At 43.3% G+C, this 16,192-nt stretch overlaps 1 protein-coding gene across 4 annotated transcripts in view; it reads left to right on the top strand.

Moving 5' to 3' along the window:
• Window positions 1-16,192, top strand: part of ARHGAP24 (Rho GTPase activating protein 24) — a 164,542-nt gene that overhangs the window by 119,647 nt on the left and 28,703 nt on the right. For 3 of the 4 annotated variants that reach the window (XM_032185974.1, XM_032185973.1, XM_032185976.1), the window contains one exon: window positions 8,555-8,677. In XM_032185974.1, coding sequence (XP_032041865.1) covers window positions 8,555-8,677 — 123 coding nt within the window. Of the gene's footprint in view, window positions 1-8,554; window positions 8,678-11,876; window positions 12,772-16,192 lie in introns of those variants that run through there. The other variant, XM_032185975.1, reaches the window with a different exon arrangement.

Genomic DNA, 16,192 nt, shown 5'->3' on the forward strand with positions numbered 1-16,192 from the left:
AAGGGGTCGACACGATGTGATGGCCTTTCAGGGCAGCCTGTAAACAAAATATTCCGGGCGGTGTGCCTTGAGCAAGAAGAGAGATGACATTTTTAAGTGGGAATGGCACGAGGTCAAGGGGGAATGCAGAAGTTAACCGTATTGGCACCAATTTCTTAGTTACAGGAAAGGGAAGGAGGAACAGACGTGGCAGAATACATGGGATCTGTGTCTGAGGATAAGGTGGCTAACAGGAATCCACCTGAAGCAGAGGCGAATTTTAAACTGGGAATAAAGAAAGAGCAGCAAAAGTAGGGGAGAGAGGCAGAGTGAGATGCGTGCCTGAAAAGATAAAGTGCGCTGGAAAAATAAGAGCTCTTAAATGTACGAGGGATGGCTTGAATTCACTGCCTTCTCTTCCCTCATTACTTACATTTTTCAGCATGGTTATGACTGCTGGTGAGCAAGCATCACGGCTTCTTGCTGAGGTATTTATGCGATAATTATATTAACACAAAGAATTTTGGTAGCTGTGCAATGCACAAAACGTGTATATAGCACTGTTTCATGCTCTTATCGTGTAAGATGCTTTTCTGTAAGACCTTTATAGGCATGTAGTGCAGTTGTAGCCCTGCAGCACGGCTGAAAGCTACTGGTACAGACTATTCATCATGTTACAGATGGTGAATACATTTCCTGAGCCTGCTTTCAGGTATCCAGCAGCAGCTGATTCAGAGCTTCATACAAGCAACTCCCCCTCTTGAATACCTCCTGCTGTCTTTCAGGCTTATACTGCAAGTGGGGAAATTGTGATAGAGCACAAAGCCCACCAGGGAATGTACTTGTGTTAGCAGTCTTTTGCCATTTAACCACTTAAATTAGCCTGCAGCCCTTATGCTTAAAAGCTAGTATGCACAAAACCCAATACACCTTCAATGCAAAGAACAGCTGTTCAAGATGATTAACGCAAAAATCAGGTTGGGCGCTATCAGCAGAAAATGTGTCTTTATACTCAGGTATTAAAAAGCAGTATCTTCAGTATTGACTTGTTTGCAGTTTCTTAATTGCTCTCTTGAGGAAAACGTATTAGTTCTGTGTGGAAAAAGAAATTAAATAGGGCCCCTGATATGGTTTGGTAGTAAAACAACAGTGAGTTTGATAACGATGTATTTCAAAGCCAAGGTTCTCAGTGGTGGTATTAATCATTTAAAACATATAGGGGATTTGAGCATATCTACAGGCCATCTCCCTTCAGATGACACAACAGCACTGAGCCTGACAAGAGCAACAGATAAACAGGACAGCCCTGGGTAAAAGAACTGGGATTGTAATTTGTTTGTCTTTCTCAGCCCGGTCTATTACTTGTCATCAAGGCTGTAGAGGCGTAATGGCACTCAGAATAACGCAGTGGGTCTGATACCTGCTCTGGTTCTAACAGAACAATAAGACAGAGTATTTGGCAAGTTTTATGGAATACATTTTAGAAAATGCTTAGAAATTAAGTTCTCATGGTGGCCACTGCTGTGTTGTAACACCTAGCCATCCAGATAGATTTATCTGTCCAAAGATTAGCGGAATACCAGTCAAGGTATTTCACCTAATATAGTGACTACTTACAAAGCATATGGGATTTTTTTCTTAGTATCTCTTTGGTCTTTCTAGTCTGGTTGGTCTTGGACCAGGAATAGAGCTGGCAAGAAGTTCCTTGTTTTAATTATTGATATGACTCAATTGTATTCTTCTTCACATGGAAGTGAAATGTTTCAGCTTCTTTTTCAGTATCTCTTATGATGGGGTTCGAACAGGTGCTGCAGTAATGACAATATGATAATTTATCAGCTTCCATTTTCTTTAAAATCAAACTTTTGGACTCAGTTTTGCCATGAAGGTCTTCAAAACACAAATCCTGAAATCTTGAGAATCATCAAATATTAAGCTAAGATACACAAATCCCTAAACCTCTTAGTTTCTAAGCTGAGCAGTGGTGTTTTGTTGTTGTTCGTTTGTTTGTTTTGTTTTGTTTTGTTTTTGTGAATATGAATGAAATGCTAAAGGTTGCCAGGTTGTACTTTAATTTCTGTGAAATTCAATGCGAGATAAAACTATCAGGCATTTTAAGACGTGATTGTTTAGTTGCAAAGAGTGTAACTTCTTCACTGCAGCCTAGCTCAGGGTGATTTTTCTTTTCCCTTTGGCTCTGATAACATCTCTTAAATAGAGACCCTTCCAGGGTGCTCTCTTTTACTCCAAGTTGATACAGACATGCTTTAAAGAAACTGTGCAATGAATGACAGAAATGAATCGAACCTTGTCAGAAAATACAAGGCTCTGTGTAGAGTTTCAATGGACCAGGTTTCCCTGATGAGAAAATACAGCATGTGTTATCTAGCAGTCACTTCAGAAGTCATGCTGAAGCTCCTGTAAGTATGGAGTATTTATCTCTGATATTCATAGTGTTGCTTTTTTCTTTTTTTTTTTTTTTTTGCTGGTGGTGTGGTGTTGTTTTTTTTCACATGAGCTTTTGCATAGTTATCAGGAACTCAGTTCTCCAGACTATCATAATCATGTGGGGGAAAAAAAAAAAGAGAGGGCTGACTGGGTCTTGGACTACATACTCCTTTTTTCATCCTAAGTGAACTAAGTGGGTACTCAATTCTTGGTAAAGCTTTACATAGTGGAGAATAGTAGAAGCAATGCCAGGCATATGCAAAATAAAGAAGGTTTTGAGAAAATAAAAAAAAAATGCAGCTTTTGTCTGCAATCCCCACGTTATATCTGCATCATCAGCTGATCTGCAGAAATTCGTTGGTCCCTACCTTCCCCTCCACCGCAACACAGCTGTAAGAACATATGCTTGGCTGCTTAGCAAGCAGTACGTGCAGTTCAGTAATGCTGCAGGGTTCAGGTAGCTGTGTCTCTTTCGGTTATGTCTTTAAATCAGTTACCTGAGATGCAGCCATTGCTAAGTCTGTCCTACTGTAATAGAAGCCTCAAGCGTATTCGCGTTTGCCATAAGGAAAGGTTTCTCAATGAATCCCAGAGCCAGTTAGATATTAAAATCCTGTTAAAATACAATTACATCCAGGTGCTTAGCCCCCTCATTTTGCTTTGCAAATTTCAACCCATGTTACAACCAAGCTTTTTGCAGTTAGATTTTTCTGCTGGCCCAGCTGGAATGACCACAAAATGTTTTAGTGCTCAAGCTGGCCTCACAGTTCAAGGACAGTTTGAAGGGCAAATTGTCCCACATCAGTTTAGTGTGGGTTGATATTGAACGGTCTTTTAGAAGCTCATCAGCATGTCAAGTCAGAGAGCTTTGCTTAAAGCAGCAGTGATTAGTGTTAATAACAAGGTTGGGTAATCATTATTTCTGTTTCGTTCTTAAACAAGTTCCATTAGGAAAAAAAAAAAAAAAAGAAAAGAGAATAAGGTCGTTCATCTTGGTCTGTGATACCCTAGTAGCCCCTGCCATTTGCAGAGATGATTACTGCTTTGGATTACAAAGTCTGAATACAAACGATGTAAAGTGCAAGTTGATGAAGTAAATGCACATGAGCTTTTCCAGAGAAACACATTAAGTATGTCACTTACCATGCACTTCATTTGCAACACAGAGAACATTTAGGAACACCGAGTATATTGGGAGAGTGTCACGAATTCTGTGGTAATTATTGCTATTTTGCTTGTAAAGAAATACTGAGTCCTGAGCAGGAACTATAAATTACTGAGTATCGTACACTTAATGGAGAAGAGCATGCCTGCTATGCTGCACCGAGGGTTGGCACTTATTTCTACAGGGGGCTAGAATCAGAAGATTTATGCAGAACAGAGATGATGTGTACTGTTGTGATTTGCAAACCATTTGTATGGAATATCAGCTGTACCTGATAAGGTCTTCCACCTTAAAGACTGGTACAGATATGAGGATTCAGCTGATACAGGATGTTTGAGGAGAAGAGGAGGGCATTATTTAGTGCGCCTATGCAGAAGTGGTGATTTTCCTGAATTGATGAGTAACTAGGAGCTCCTGTTTCAATACTATATATAGGCATATTCAGTGTATTCAGTGAAAACTTTACCAGACTGAAATTTTTCTATTCAACATTTTCCTGAGAAACAAAAGATTTAGAAAACAAATGTGAAGAATCCAAGCAGGAGGTTGTTTCTGAAGAAAACCCAGCGGCTTGTGCTGTAATGCCAATCTGCTTTTCACCATCTTTCAGTTCCCAAGCTGAGAATGAGGGTTTCAGAATCTGTGGCTTAACGAAATGCAGAAGGGAGTTGGGAACTGTTTCACTTTGAAATTGGCCTCCAATTTTATTTTATTTTTTATTGGAATGTGAATATTCTTTTGAGGTTGGCCATGATATTCTCAGCTCAGAAAAAAAAAAAACAGATTAATCCTACTTTTTGATGTTCTTCTCGGGGAAAAAAAATTCTCTTTTAAACAGATGGTATGAATTTAATCCCTTTACATTTCATTCTCAGGGATGCTGGAACTACCGTTTGTAAGAAATTCAAGATGCTTTTAAAATGACAAACAAATACTTGATTCTGAGTTCAGCCTCTATGAGTTCAGGTAGGAGAAAGGTGTTGGGTTGGACAGGAAGAGATTCCAGAAACAAAAAACACATTGCCTGATTTTTTTTTTTTTTTTTTTTTTTTTTTTTTCTTTTTCCCCATCTGAGTGCAAAATGTCTGCGTACATTCGCATTTTATCAACAGATGATACAAAGCAGGTGAGCTGTTGAGCCTGATACTTCAGGAAACAATCGCCTTTCAAGTCCGTCACCACCTCTTTATGCTTTTCCAACTGTGTGTGTTGTGGTGCTGCATGAGCAAACGCAGGCTCTTCCCTTTCTTTTCCCCTGTGGAGTGGATCCCTGCAGGAACTGGCCTTTCTGTATTTAAATTGTTTTTTTCCGGTTGCTGGCAGGAGCTCTTAAAATACCTCGCCTCGCTCGTATCAAAGCAGCGCTAGCTCAGTGCTCAAAGCTGTGCCCAGCATGGGGCTGAGTGGTCTCAGGCTGTCCTGGTCAGGAAGTGCAGCAGCAGGCTGTATTTACCAGTTAGCGAGCTGCTGGAGGAGGCAGGAGTGGCATTTGGGAACTCGTAAATCAGTGCTAGTGCAGGAGGAGGGGAAGGGGGAGAGATCTGACCTCTCTGAGTTGGACGATTCACCATGGCGTTGTGCGGTTTCACTGTTTCCAGTCCAAATGGATGCTCTGCATTGATTTATTCAATAAATGTAGTTCATTTCTGATGCTGCCAGGAAAACAAAACGGATTATGGATTGGCTGGGTCTGTACAAACAAAAATGCAGCGTTACATTGTAGTTTCGAGAAGCAAACTGGATCCACTTATGTTTGGCAGTTACCAGAGGATGTAAGGAACAGGATGTAAACATCAGTTGTGTGAACAGCAGCTTTTCATCTTGGATATGTCAGAGTCAACTTCTTTGATCAGGTACACTGGGTTCTGCTCCTTCCAGGTCCTGTGACACCTGCGAAGTAATGAGTAGAAAAGATGAAACAAAAGCTGAGTTCGTGTTCCAGCCCTTTGAGGTGGCTGGCCGCAAGCAGGCCACGACCCCCAGCATTATGTGTCTCTGGTATTTGGACTGCAAATGCAGGAAAGGGAGCTTGAAAAGGCATAATCTGGAGCTATGCAACAAAACAGGTAAAATATATTATGGTTTGCATGCCCATAGGAAAGGATTAAGGATGCATTCACATCTCTAACGGGCTCCATGCACAGCACCATTTTCAAGATGAGGCACTTAATGTCAGTATCTATGGTACGAATAAGATGTCTCATTTTTGGAGAAGGTGATCTACTCACTCTCCATTATAGCTGTTACAGTAATATATGGAACTAAAAACAAGAGTGAGGATTTTAAACAGTACTTTTCAGAGATATCCTGTGGACATACTGAGATTTAGAAAGGTCCTTGTCATTCTGTTCAAGTTTCACTGATAACTAGTTATTTGAGGTGACTTTTTACCAAACCATGGGCATTTCTTCTTGTCTGTCCCCTATTCTTGTTTGGTTTGTATTTTAAATACAGTCCCACTAGAAAATTAACAGTTGCAATAATATACAAATTAAATACCCTAAAATATTTTAGCAAGGTTTAAGACCAGCTGCTGTCACTTTTTGAATAACAACTAAATTAATGCATAAGTAGAAAAACCCTGCAATAGCTGGTATTGTGGTGTAAAAGAAAGGGGTCTAATTACAAAGTAGACCAATCAAGTACTGATATAATATGGTGGAGCTCTTTTGTTAGGAAACCTTTGCTTTCTTAGACCAAAAGAGAATCTAACCAAACATTGTTTTCTTTCTCTGCTAAATTAAACACATTAATTCTGTATTAGCTGAATGGGTGTTTACTTGAATTTGTTGTTCAGAGTACTGCTCTGGAATCTCCTCTGTAAATCAAATACCTAGACTCACAGGATTATTCCAGTTTATCTGGAGAGCGCTCTCCAGAAAGCATTTTTGTTAGAAATAGTTGACTGAGTAAATCTCATATGATCTGCTGAATTTAACTATGTACACTATTAAAAGAATATGGAATGACCAGAGAGACATCCAAGAAGGAGGATCATTAGATGGCTATGGTTGTCATCTTTTTTTTTTCCCTATTTAGAAAGAAAATCAAGTCACCTCTTGTTTTATTCTTAGATCTGAATTCTATTTTCTATGAACACATCTTTTTGTACAGCAACTTACAGGGTCCTGGTCCATAAAAGGACACCTGCAATACAGTTCTTTATACTATGTTTATTACCATTACATTTAATAGGCAATATATTGAGGCTTTTTGTTTGTATCTTTGTTTCTGGGTCTTACTAGGTCAAGAACTCTAGATGTTATATCAAATTTGGGACCAGGTTCAGCAGAGTGTGTCATGTCTACTCTGTGTTTGAGTGTGAGATCTGTCCTGGCTGTAGGCAGCTTGGCCAAAAAACAGTAGAGGCTGGGTGTGCATTTCCAGGGCCTGACCATGTGCTTTCTGCTGGATGGGGTTGGTGTGGAGTGCTGCTATTTCAACTGCTGATGCTTCCTCCTTCCCATACCCTCATCCTCCTATTCCGTGAAAGGTAAAAAATGGTGGAATGAAGCATAAAAGGCCCTTGTTTTGTAGCAGTTGCTATGGTAGTAACTGAAAATGTTCCAAAAAATAAAACACACGCTGTTTTTTCTATAGTGTTGGCACTTAAAATAGGTTCTTCGCTACCTTTAACAATGTCTTAGGAAAAAAAAAATAGTGTTTTTCAAACTTTTAAACTGTGCTACATCCTACAGCATACCTGCATTGTACTTCAGGTTGCTGCATCCGTCCTTGGGATGCTGTGTGTGGGAACACACGCTTGCTGTATGTATAGGTGTAATTGGTAGATAAGTTTCATTTGCTTCCAAGTTCAAATTTAAGTTTTGAGTAATGATTTAAACCCTGAGAATGAGTTGTCAGTTTGATCTGCCTGTGTCTAGGAGAATATGGCTTGTGTTTGTAAAACTGTGTCTAAGTTATTTTTGCAATTGTGTGGCTTAATTCTGCAGAACCTGGTGTATACAAGTGAGTTTATTCATAATGGTTGTGCCAGTAAGTCATGGTTGAATTTGTAGCCACTGAGCATGGCACTAGCAGAGTTCCTGAGGCAAGAACAGAAATACTTAGGTTATATATGACCAGAATCAAAGATAAGGATGGAAGAAGCTGTAAAGAGATAAGCACAGAAACTCGTGGGATTTGTAGTTTTTGCATGAAATATAGCACAAGCTGTTGGCTCGATGAAAGGGCTTCAAAATGTCTGGTGCTGTCTTTCTAGAAGGGTTTGTTCCTACTGCAGAGCTGGAAGGGTGGCTTGAGTCCCCATCTGCTCTTGAGCTAGTGTAGTGCCCATTAGGATGGAAGTGATGCAGTACTCGAGGCATGAAAACCTGTGGTGAGCCAGGTTCTGACTTTCACCTTCTCAGTGCTGGTCTGTCCTTAACAAGGAATAAGAAATCACTGTGTTCCCTCTTAATCCTCATGAGACCCATCCAAAGCAGCGGGTTGTGCTGTTCCTGCTCCTAGCATCAGCTGCCTTCTCCTCAGAGATTCCCAGCACCGCTTGGGAGCAGCAAATGGCATTGCCAGGAACGCGACACAGTGTTCCTGAAAACAAAAATGGACTCGTCCCCACTCGTTCAAAGCACACTTCTCTCTCGCCGCGTTTATTCTCTGTGTTGTGGCATAGTAACTGCTGCAAACCTTCCAGTGCATATATCAGGTTACAGATGAGTGCAGGCCCCGTGGCTCTTGGAACAGCATGGGGCTGGTTTTGTTTACCGATGACATTTATCCTCTCATTTCCTTTTGGAAGCAAGACAGCTCCTCGCTGTCTGATGGGGAATGTACTTACAGGACCTTCTTTTCATGCCGTAGCTGATGATAAACACTCCAGTGCACGGTGTCGTGTCTGCTTGCCACGGAGCTGCTTTTACCACTTTCAGCAGTCGGTCTGGCAGGAGCTGGCTTGGCAGGAAAGCAGAAGGGTTTCTAAAGTGCAATTATCTTCTCTTGCAGGAGCAGACCGAGAGCGGATGACAGCTAATCATGAGACGTACCTTCTCATGGCGGGCACGCAGAATGACATGGAGGATTGGGTGAAATCCATTCGCAGGGTTATATGGGCACCATTTGGAGGAGGTGAGTCAGCGAGAGAACATGCAAGGCTCCAAGCTGCACAAAGACATAGGGGCGATTTTGTCGTCTCTCGCTCTCAGCCAGAATTTGAAGAGGAGGAAACAAGAACAGTCTAGATCTTTCCAAAAAGCGGAACAGGTCCTTTGTTTTCACTTGCAGCACAGGCATCAGGTGTATTCCTACACAAAGCACTCAATTAAACGGCTTTAAACTATCTGGAACTACTATCCTTGATAGGGATAGCACAGGACAGCATGTTACCAAGGTGAGGGAAGTTTTCACAGATGTGTGTTCTACGAAATCAGCTTTCCACTGGGAGACCTAGGGTAATTCCTTTGGTCACCAGCTAAGAGACTATCCATGTTACAAGAAGCTGTCAGTGATTCTTCTGCCAGTGACAATTTTATTATAAATCTGTACGCTCTGATAGTGAGCCTTGGAGTATTAGCCACAAGCACTGTATGCTAGTCTTTTTCTTGTGATGGGCAGACCCAACAATTTCAATAGTACTGAATTTATGAGAAGAGCAACTGGATTGCATTGTGTGTTTTTTTTTGCTTTTTTGCAGGTGTTGTTAGCATGGAAAAATAAGACAGGGTTGTCTCTGATCACGGAGAAGAGCAGTTATCACAGAAAGCTGTGATTGGTGACTGCATACACCGTTTTATTTTCACCTGTCAGGCACAGCACAGGAGAAAGGATGGGAGGGACTGAAGGAAACTACCATTTTGATTAAAACTTTCCTTCTAAGCCACCCCCCATCTTCTGTGCTTTGTTCAGGTTGTTCAGTTCTTAGAAGGCTTTGTCCTCACTGGTGGGCTGCCCTGAGGGACTTGGTCAGCTGGGGCTTGCCTGGCACATCTTCAAACATTTCTGTCTTCTCTTGGTTCCTCCTGGGGAAACACGTGCTAGAAAGATAATGCTAAGCAGTCATCCTGCTGAGAAGTGGTCTTATGTGTTGATAAGTTGGTACAGTCCTTGGCATATAGGTTTTGCAGGACGATGTTTTTAAAAACCCACAAAGTGAGAGGTTTATCCTCAAAAGTGTTGTCTTCTACAGGCTTATTGAGTTGGTGTGGGGAGGTGGGAGGGCCATGGGCTTCTGAAGTTAGGCTAGGGGAGAAATGTATTTTGTATAGCACATGTTCATGTAGCACAAAGATCATCTATCCCCAACCTTCTGTTCATGGAGAAGGCCTCATGTTGAGCTCTTCAGCGTTCTCCCACTCGAGTCAAATGGCAGTGTAAGCTACTGCAGCAATGCAGACACTTGGGTGCATAACAGAGATGTATTTTTCACAGAGAGCAGCTCTCTTGCCATGTTATATACCTGTTTTCCACCAGCACAGCATCTGTCCATCCAGACAGTGAACTGCAGCAGCCCTGCAGTACTTGGGCGTAGGGAGAGGTGTCACCATTTTACAGGTGGGGAGCTGACGTCTGGTGAAGCTGTGTTTCTAGCCCCCATCTGTGCAGAGGCTGTGACAGAGCTACAGATAGAAACCAAATCTCCTGAGCCCTGACCCCATGCTTTCTTCACCAGCCCCTCATTTGCTTTTATAGGGCAAGAGCTATTTCTGTTTTACAGCTGGGAATCCTTCCAGCCACCATGGAAACTCGCAGGACACCCTCATTGTTGTAAGAGTGTTTAATGCCAAATACTGAGAGAAGCACCTAGCTGAGGAGTTCGCAAGCTGATTTGAAAAAAAAAAAAAAAAAAAAAAAAGAAAAAAAAAGAGAGAGAAAGAGAAGGGTGCAATCCTTACATTACTGCTTAAATAAATTTGTAGTTGACACACTTGTAAATGTGTTCTCGTTTCCCTATTGGATATCTTGAGCATATACACTGACCTCAGGATTACTGTATTAGGAAACAAACAGTTAATTCCTGGAAAACATGAGAATAGCCAGTGTGTGATTTTGGGTTTAGCGTTTATGGAGAACATCTGACTCTCAGTACAAGGTAAAAGCAGTATCAAGGGAGGTGTCACCATTAAGAACTGTGCCAATACAATGTTCCCTGGTTGACTAACTATGGGTTATTTAAGTTGACGTTCTGAGATATCTGAAGTCTTAACAAGGACTGTTAACTGTTCTGTAATCATGTATGGGTGGACACACTCGTATTTTTCTTACCTGTTCTCACAGGGACGTGTCTGCAGCTGCTCTGCAACAGTCTGACCCTCCTAAAGAAGGGTTCCTCTGGCTTAAGGTGTTTAAGAGCCTGTCTTGATCAGCTGTAGCCTCTGAAGTTAAAAAATCTATTACATTAGCTATAAACAAGATATAGAAAAGTTGTGGTTGTATAATAATGACTAACCAGTAACTAATACATTTCTTGCAACACAAAATTATTTCAGACAGCTAATTAATCATGGTACCTGTTTTCTACCTGCTTCCTAGATTTCAACACTTTAAACCACAATAGTCTGGTGTCATAAAAGTCGCGTGCCACTTTCATGAGCAATGTATTTGAATTTTCTGGTTCTTTTAAGCATTGTAAGCAACTTGTGTGTGTGTGTGTGTGTGTGTTCAATGGATGCCTCTGAGTCTTGGTGAGCCACCTGTATGTGAAGTTTGGCTTGCAGTGGAAAAGGACTCCTGGTACCAAGTTGCTCTGTGAATGATTAACCGTATCATTAAAATGTTATTTGTTAACCTGTGCTAGAAAGAGAAGAGGAGGGGAGGGAGGAGGGAAGCCGCTGTGGTGATCAGAAACAGCTTGTTTTTTGCACGACAAGCACAAGGTGACTGTGGAAAAATCTCTGTCAGGGAAGAGAAATGTAAATGAGCCAGGGCATGTAATGCCTGTTTGCACACGAAATTCCTTCCCTGATTAGATTTTAAAAGGCAGTTTTTTTCCAGGAGGGGAAGGCCTGTACTCTAACTGCAGAGCCTGCGATGATGGGGGAGGGAGGAGGCGAGAAGGAGTGCGAGCGTTTCGCAGGGTCGTGGCAGGAGGTCTGGTACCTCCTGCGGGAGCTGGGCACAGCCTGCCTGCTGCTCGAGCTGCCGCACGCCACAGCCGCCTGAAGTCAACTCAAAGTCACCCGGTGGAGCAGAGGCAGCCGCGCTGCACCAGCAGCAGCAGCAGCAGCAGCAGCAGCTCCCTCCTCTCCGCCGCTTCCCTGCACCTGCTGCATGCGAGGGGCTGGCGCAGCGGCGGTGGCTGCCATTGCCAGGCGTGGGACCGGGAGGGAGCGAGCAGAGCATCCCCGTGTGGAGGCATGTATTCCTCGGCGGCAGCCCGGGATCCTGCTGGCAAGGACGCCTTGCTGCTGCTGCATCTGACGTGTTTCTCCCACGAGAGCTGCTGGTAGTTCGAAGGCGGTCGGACGAGGAGCCCACACGGACGTCAGGGAGCCAGGTATATAAAAGGCCTTCTGAGAGGAATCCGCTATGGACTGAGAGCCCTTTGGGTGAAGGGGCTGCTTTTTCTGCTCCTCCGTTGCAGAGATAAAAGGAGCCAGCAAGGGGTATCGTAACCCAGAGGATTCTTTGGTGGTCTTTTGGGTATTTTCTCCTCTTTCTCCTTGTGCACCGCAGAGCGCTGACCTTTTCCCGTGGAATTGGAGTCTCTGCCACTCCACCCCCTGTTCCAGCTGGGAGGACGAGGTCTTTCTCCGCCTCTGTCTGTGCTGGCACTTCTGTTTGAATGGAAGATACATCTTTCTGCTGAAACTCTTTTGTTGTGACATTGCATAATAGACGGTTGTCTTACCGCAGGAAATAAAAGAAACGAAAGGAAACAGAGAGACGGAAGGAAATTGTTCCCTAAAGCAAAACTGAAGCAGGGAAGAGAACACTAAAATTACTTCAAGCTTTCTCCAAGAGCTAGAAGACCACTAATCTCCTAGCTCCAGAGGAAAATACTCTATTACAGAAACTCCTCAGCAGTCAGTAACGATGAGCAGCCCTGGTGTTTTGTCTGGATGCAGCTGCTAAAGGAAAGCTTTGGAGGGACGTGGGGTCTCTGGCCTGTATGATGCCTGAAGACAGAAATGCTGGAGTCCGCAGCCCAGGTGCCTTAGCGGCACCTCCTTTCATTCCTAAAACTACTTATAGGAGAATTAAGCGGTGTTTTAGTTTCCGTAAAGGTAGGTCTGTTCTCTCACTCTGTTCTGCTTTGCTAGTGAAGCCAGGTTTCGGAGAAGTCATGGGGGCTGCATGTGCAGGCAGATGAGAGCACTGAAACAAAAGGCATGAAACAATGCAGATGCTGACATTTCATGAATGATTTATTTACTTCTTTGTTCATTTGTTTGTAGTTGGCCAGCTGATACTGTCTCCTCTACATAATAACCCATGAATGATGGGCTGCCTGAAAGAGGTGGCTTGAGACAAGATTATTGCAGAGCTTCTGAGCAAATATCACTGAGAGGAGCTGGGGAACTGGACCTGGGATGCTAACTGCTGCCTGTTTGGCTGGCAAAATACTGGGGAAAAGAGTTTGGGTTTTTATCTTGTCTGTGTGGGAGGCAAGAAAAGAGGGAGTAAAGGAACATGATAAATAGGTAAAAGTGCATGTGTGCAGAAGACCAAGTCCCTGGATTCAGAGATTTCTGATGGACTGAAGTGGATTCCTACAGTGCACCGTCCTGCTGCAAGTGCTGCATTGCCACTTGATTCTGCTGTCCTGCAGCCTGCACTTGCCTTTCCACCTGCTGCAGAGAGATTTTTTTAAGGCCAGTTTTCTTCTGCAGTGCATATACACCTGTAGAAGCAGAGCATGGCAGTGCTGAGGGGAGGAAGGCAAAGAGGAGGCTGGCTTTCAAAATGTGTCAGCTGGAAGGGAAACACATGTCTGGGAGCGATACAGCAAGTGATGTAAGGTACCATGGTGCTGGGGCTGAGGGGGGGGAAACTGCCTCTGTGGTAAGGATAAAAAATGTGGGTGGGGAAAGAGGGAAATGTTGGTGCTGCCTTAGAAACTATGCTGGAGCAGGAAATCCAAGTGTAAGGGCTAAAGCATCATGTTCTGAAGTGTGAGAAATGATCTTACATGGGGCATATATGAATACAGTCATCATGTGTTCCTCCCTGATGTGTCCCTCCCTGCTGCCATTTGTCCTTTTGCAAGCCCAGCAGCTCTCTGCTTGCAGCACTCGGTGGTGATGTAGTGACCTCACTGCTTTTGAGGGTGCTGTGTGCAGGCAGGGACAATGCCCTGAAACAAGGAATCACAACCAGTGGGGTGCTCCCTGCAGAACTAGAGCAGGGATCAGCTATTGCCTGCTGCTGACATGGCACCGAAAGCTGTTTGTCCCCCGTAACCTCCTCCTGAGGCCAGCGTTTTCCATGCTTGCTGGAGTTTCCATGCCCAGGAGGACGTGGATATGTCTGTATCAAGCGTGCAAGTGCATTTCAAGGTATTGGTGTAAATTAGAGCTGTCTGTGCCCTGTTTGTACACCTAACTATTTGAGAAATGTTTGGAAATTTAATAAAGGATTAACTGATAATTTTGCGGGCAGCTGCTTTTTTGCCCCAGGTCACAGCCTTAGCCTCTCCAAGAAGACCTCAGCTGTTTACTCCTTCCCCATATGTTTTGACACAGCAATTCTTCGTGTCTAAGACCCCCAAATGAAGCTGCAGCACTTTGGGCAGAGGACTGAATGACAAAGGCCATGCTGCTCATTTGCTTTCCTCTAAATATCATTTGTTTCAGTTCCTTTCCTACACACGTGTTCTGTCAAGAGTGTTGCTGTGAGGTCCCTAGATCAGAGAGCTCAGAATGATGGTGCACATGTTTAACGAGGTCCATGTCCCTCTGGAGTCAACAGAAATATGATCATTAATTGGACTTTCAGTTAAGCCTTTACAGTGACTTAACAGGCAAATTAAGCTAACTACACTCATCTTACTAATTGGCTTCAAGAATTCTTGTAACTTCATTTGCAGATTGTATACCTAAGTGTAAAAATGGTCAAAGCTAGCCTTCTGCAAACCCAGCCCATACACTTAAATAAATCAGATAGATAAATTCTAAGCTGTGCAATACAACATAGCAAAGAAAATTAACAGGGAAAGCCATTGGCTGCTCACTGGAAGAACTACAGGGGAATCACAACATTGTGACATGACAGAGATGTACCATCATGATGATGCAAATTGTAGAACCCCTTCTGGAAATCCAGATGAAAGCTGCATTGTGTTAGGCCCTGGAAAAATAAATGTCCTTTGGAGGAAGGTCACGTCATAGGCTGCTCAGAAGGTGGCATCTGAACAGAGACAGAGCCGAAAATCTTTTAAGCCCAAATCGGAGAAGATGCTCTCTGCTTGAGAAGCATCGTGGGAACCTCCTGAGGGGGCACACAGCGCAAGTGCAGAAAGGAATGGATACCCGAGGGTGACTTGCTACTGCATGCAGCGGTGAGAACGTCGGCTGGCATGTGAGTGACCAGTTTTGGAGAAGAAAGCGGCATTGGCTGTGGCCAGAGAAAGAGTAGCAGTCCTAATCCAGCTGTGTTAAGCTCCTGGTGATGTTTTAAAATTTGCCTCTCTTCTTTTCCAGCCAGTAGCTATGTCTGCTCTTCTTTCAGACTTGTTTTTTCTAAGCAGTAACCTCTGTTGTGCAGCTGTGCTCAACTCCAGGGTAGGGACCTTATCTCCTGCTGGCATCACATTGACTGTGGGGTAGGAGAAGGCTTGTAGGTAAGAAAATGAGTGAAACAGGAACAAAATTCTGCCATTGCTGTATTTTTTTTTCCTCCTCTCCTTTACATTTAAAACATCTGTAGAGAAGAAGGAAATACTGCCTGCATTTGATCCACTCAAAATTAATTGCATGTAGCGCTGGGGAACAGCAAAGTGGAAAGCTGGTAAGAAAATAACAGTTTAAAGCTCTGCATGAAGTGTTATGTAGCCATGCCAGGGCTTGTTTCCTGTGTTGCTGTTGAAGACCCTTCCCCTGATCTTTTATTTTCAGTGTCAGTTACTGATTAGAGTTTGAGGGGTGCCTCAGGTACTCTAATCTGAGACCAGTTCCCTAGCCCTTAACTGGCCCTTTCTGATCAGTATGGTCCATAAACTAAGGGCATGTTCTGGAAGGAGGAAGATCCTCTCTGCTGCACAGTGAGAGAACACGCTGTACAGGCTCTGTGTTGAAATTATCAGCCCTCTGGGCGTTATGCTTCTGAAAACGTTGCTGCTGCCTGAATTGCTCAGGGGCAGCATGGAAAAGGCAGAACCTTCTGTTTCACCAACCATGTGTGCTGCAGTAGGGCTGGAGAGGCAGGCGGTTGTTTTCCAAGTGATTTGTCAAGGAGCAAGGAGCCGAGCTGCCGCCTAGATCTTCTCCCTCCTTTCTTCTTACTGGATTGGAGTCAATAGATTTGAGATGTGACCCTTGACTGTGTGCAGTAGTTATGGAGATCATTGACTAACAGCATTCTTAAATTTTGAAAACATGCTCTAACTATGAGTATGTACCATTGAAAATACCACAGCGCTTTCACAACTCTTGGGCAGACACACACAGAATTTAGACAGAGCACTGCAGTGTCTTTCATAAGCTTTAT

The sequence above is a fragment of the Aythya fuligula genome, chromosome 4 (assembly GCF_009819795.1).
Source record: "Aythya fuligula isolate bAytFul2 chromosome 4, bAytFul2.pri, whole genome shotgun sequence".
Classification (NCBI taxonomy): domain Eukaryota; kingdom Metazoa; phylum Chordata; class Aves; order Anseriformes; family Anatidae; genus Aythya; species Aythya fuligula.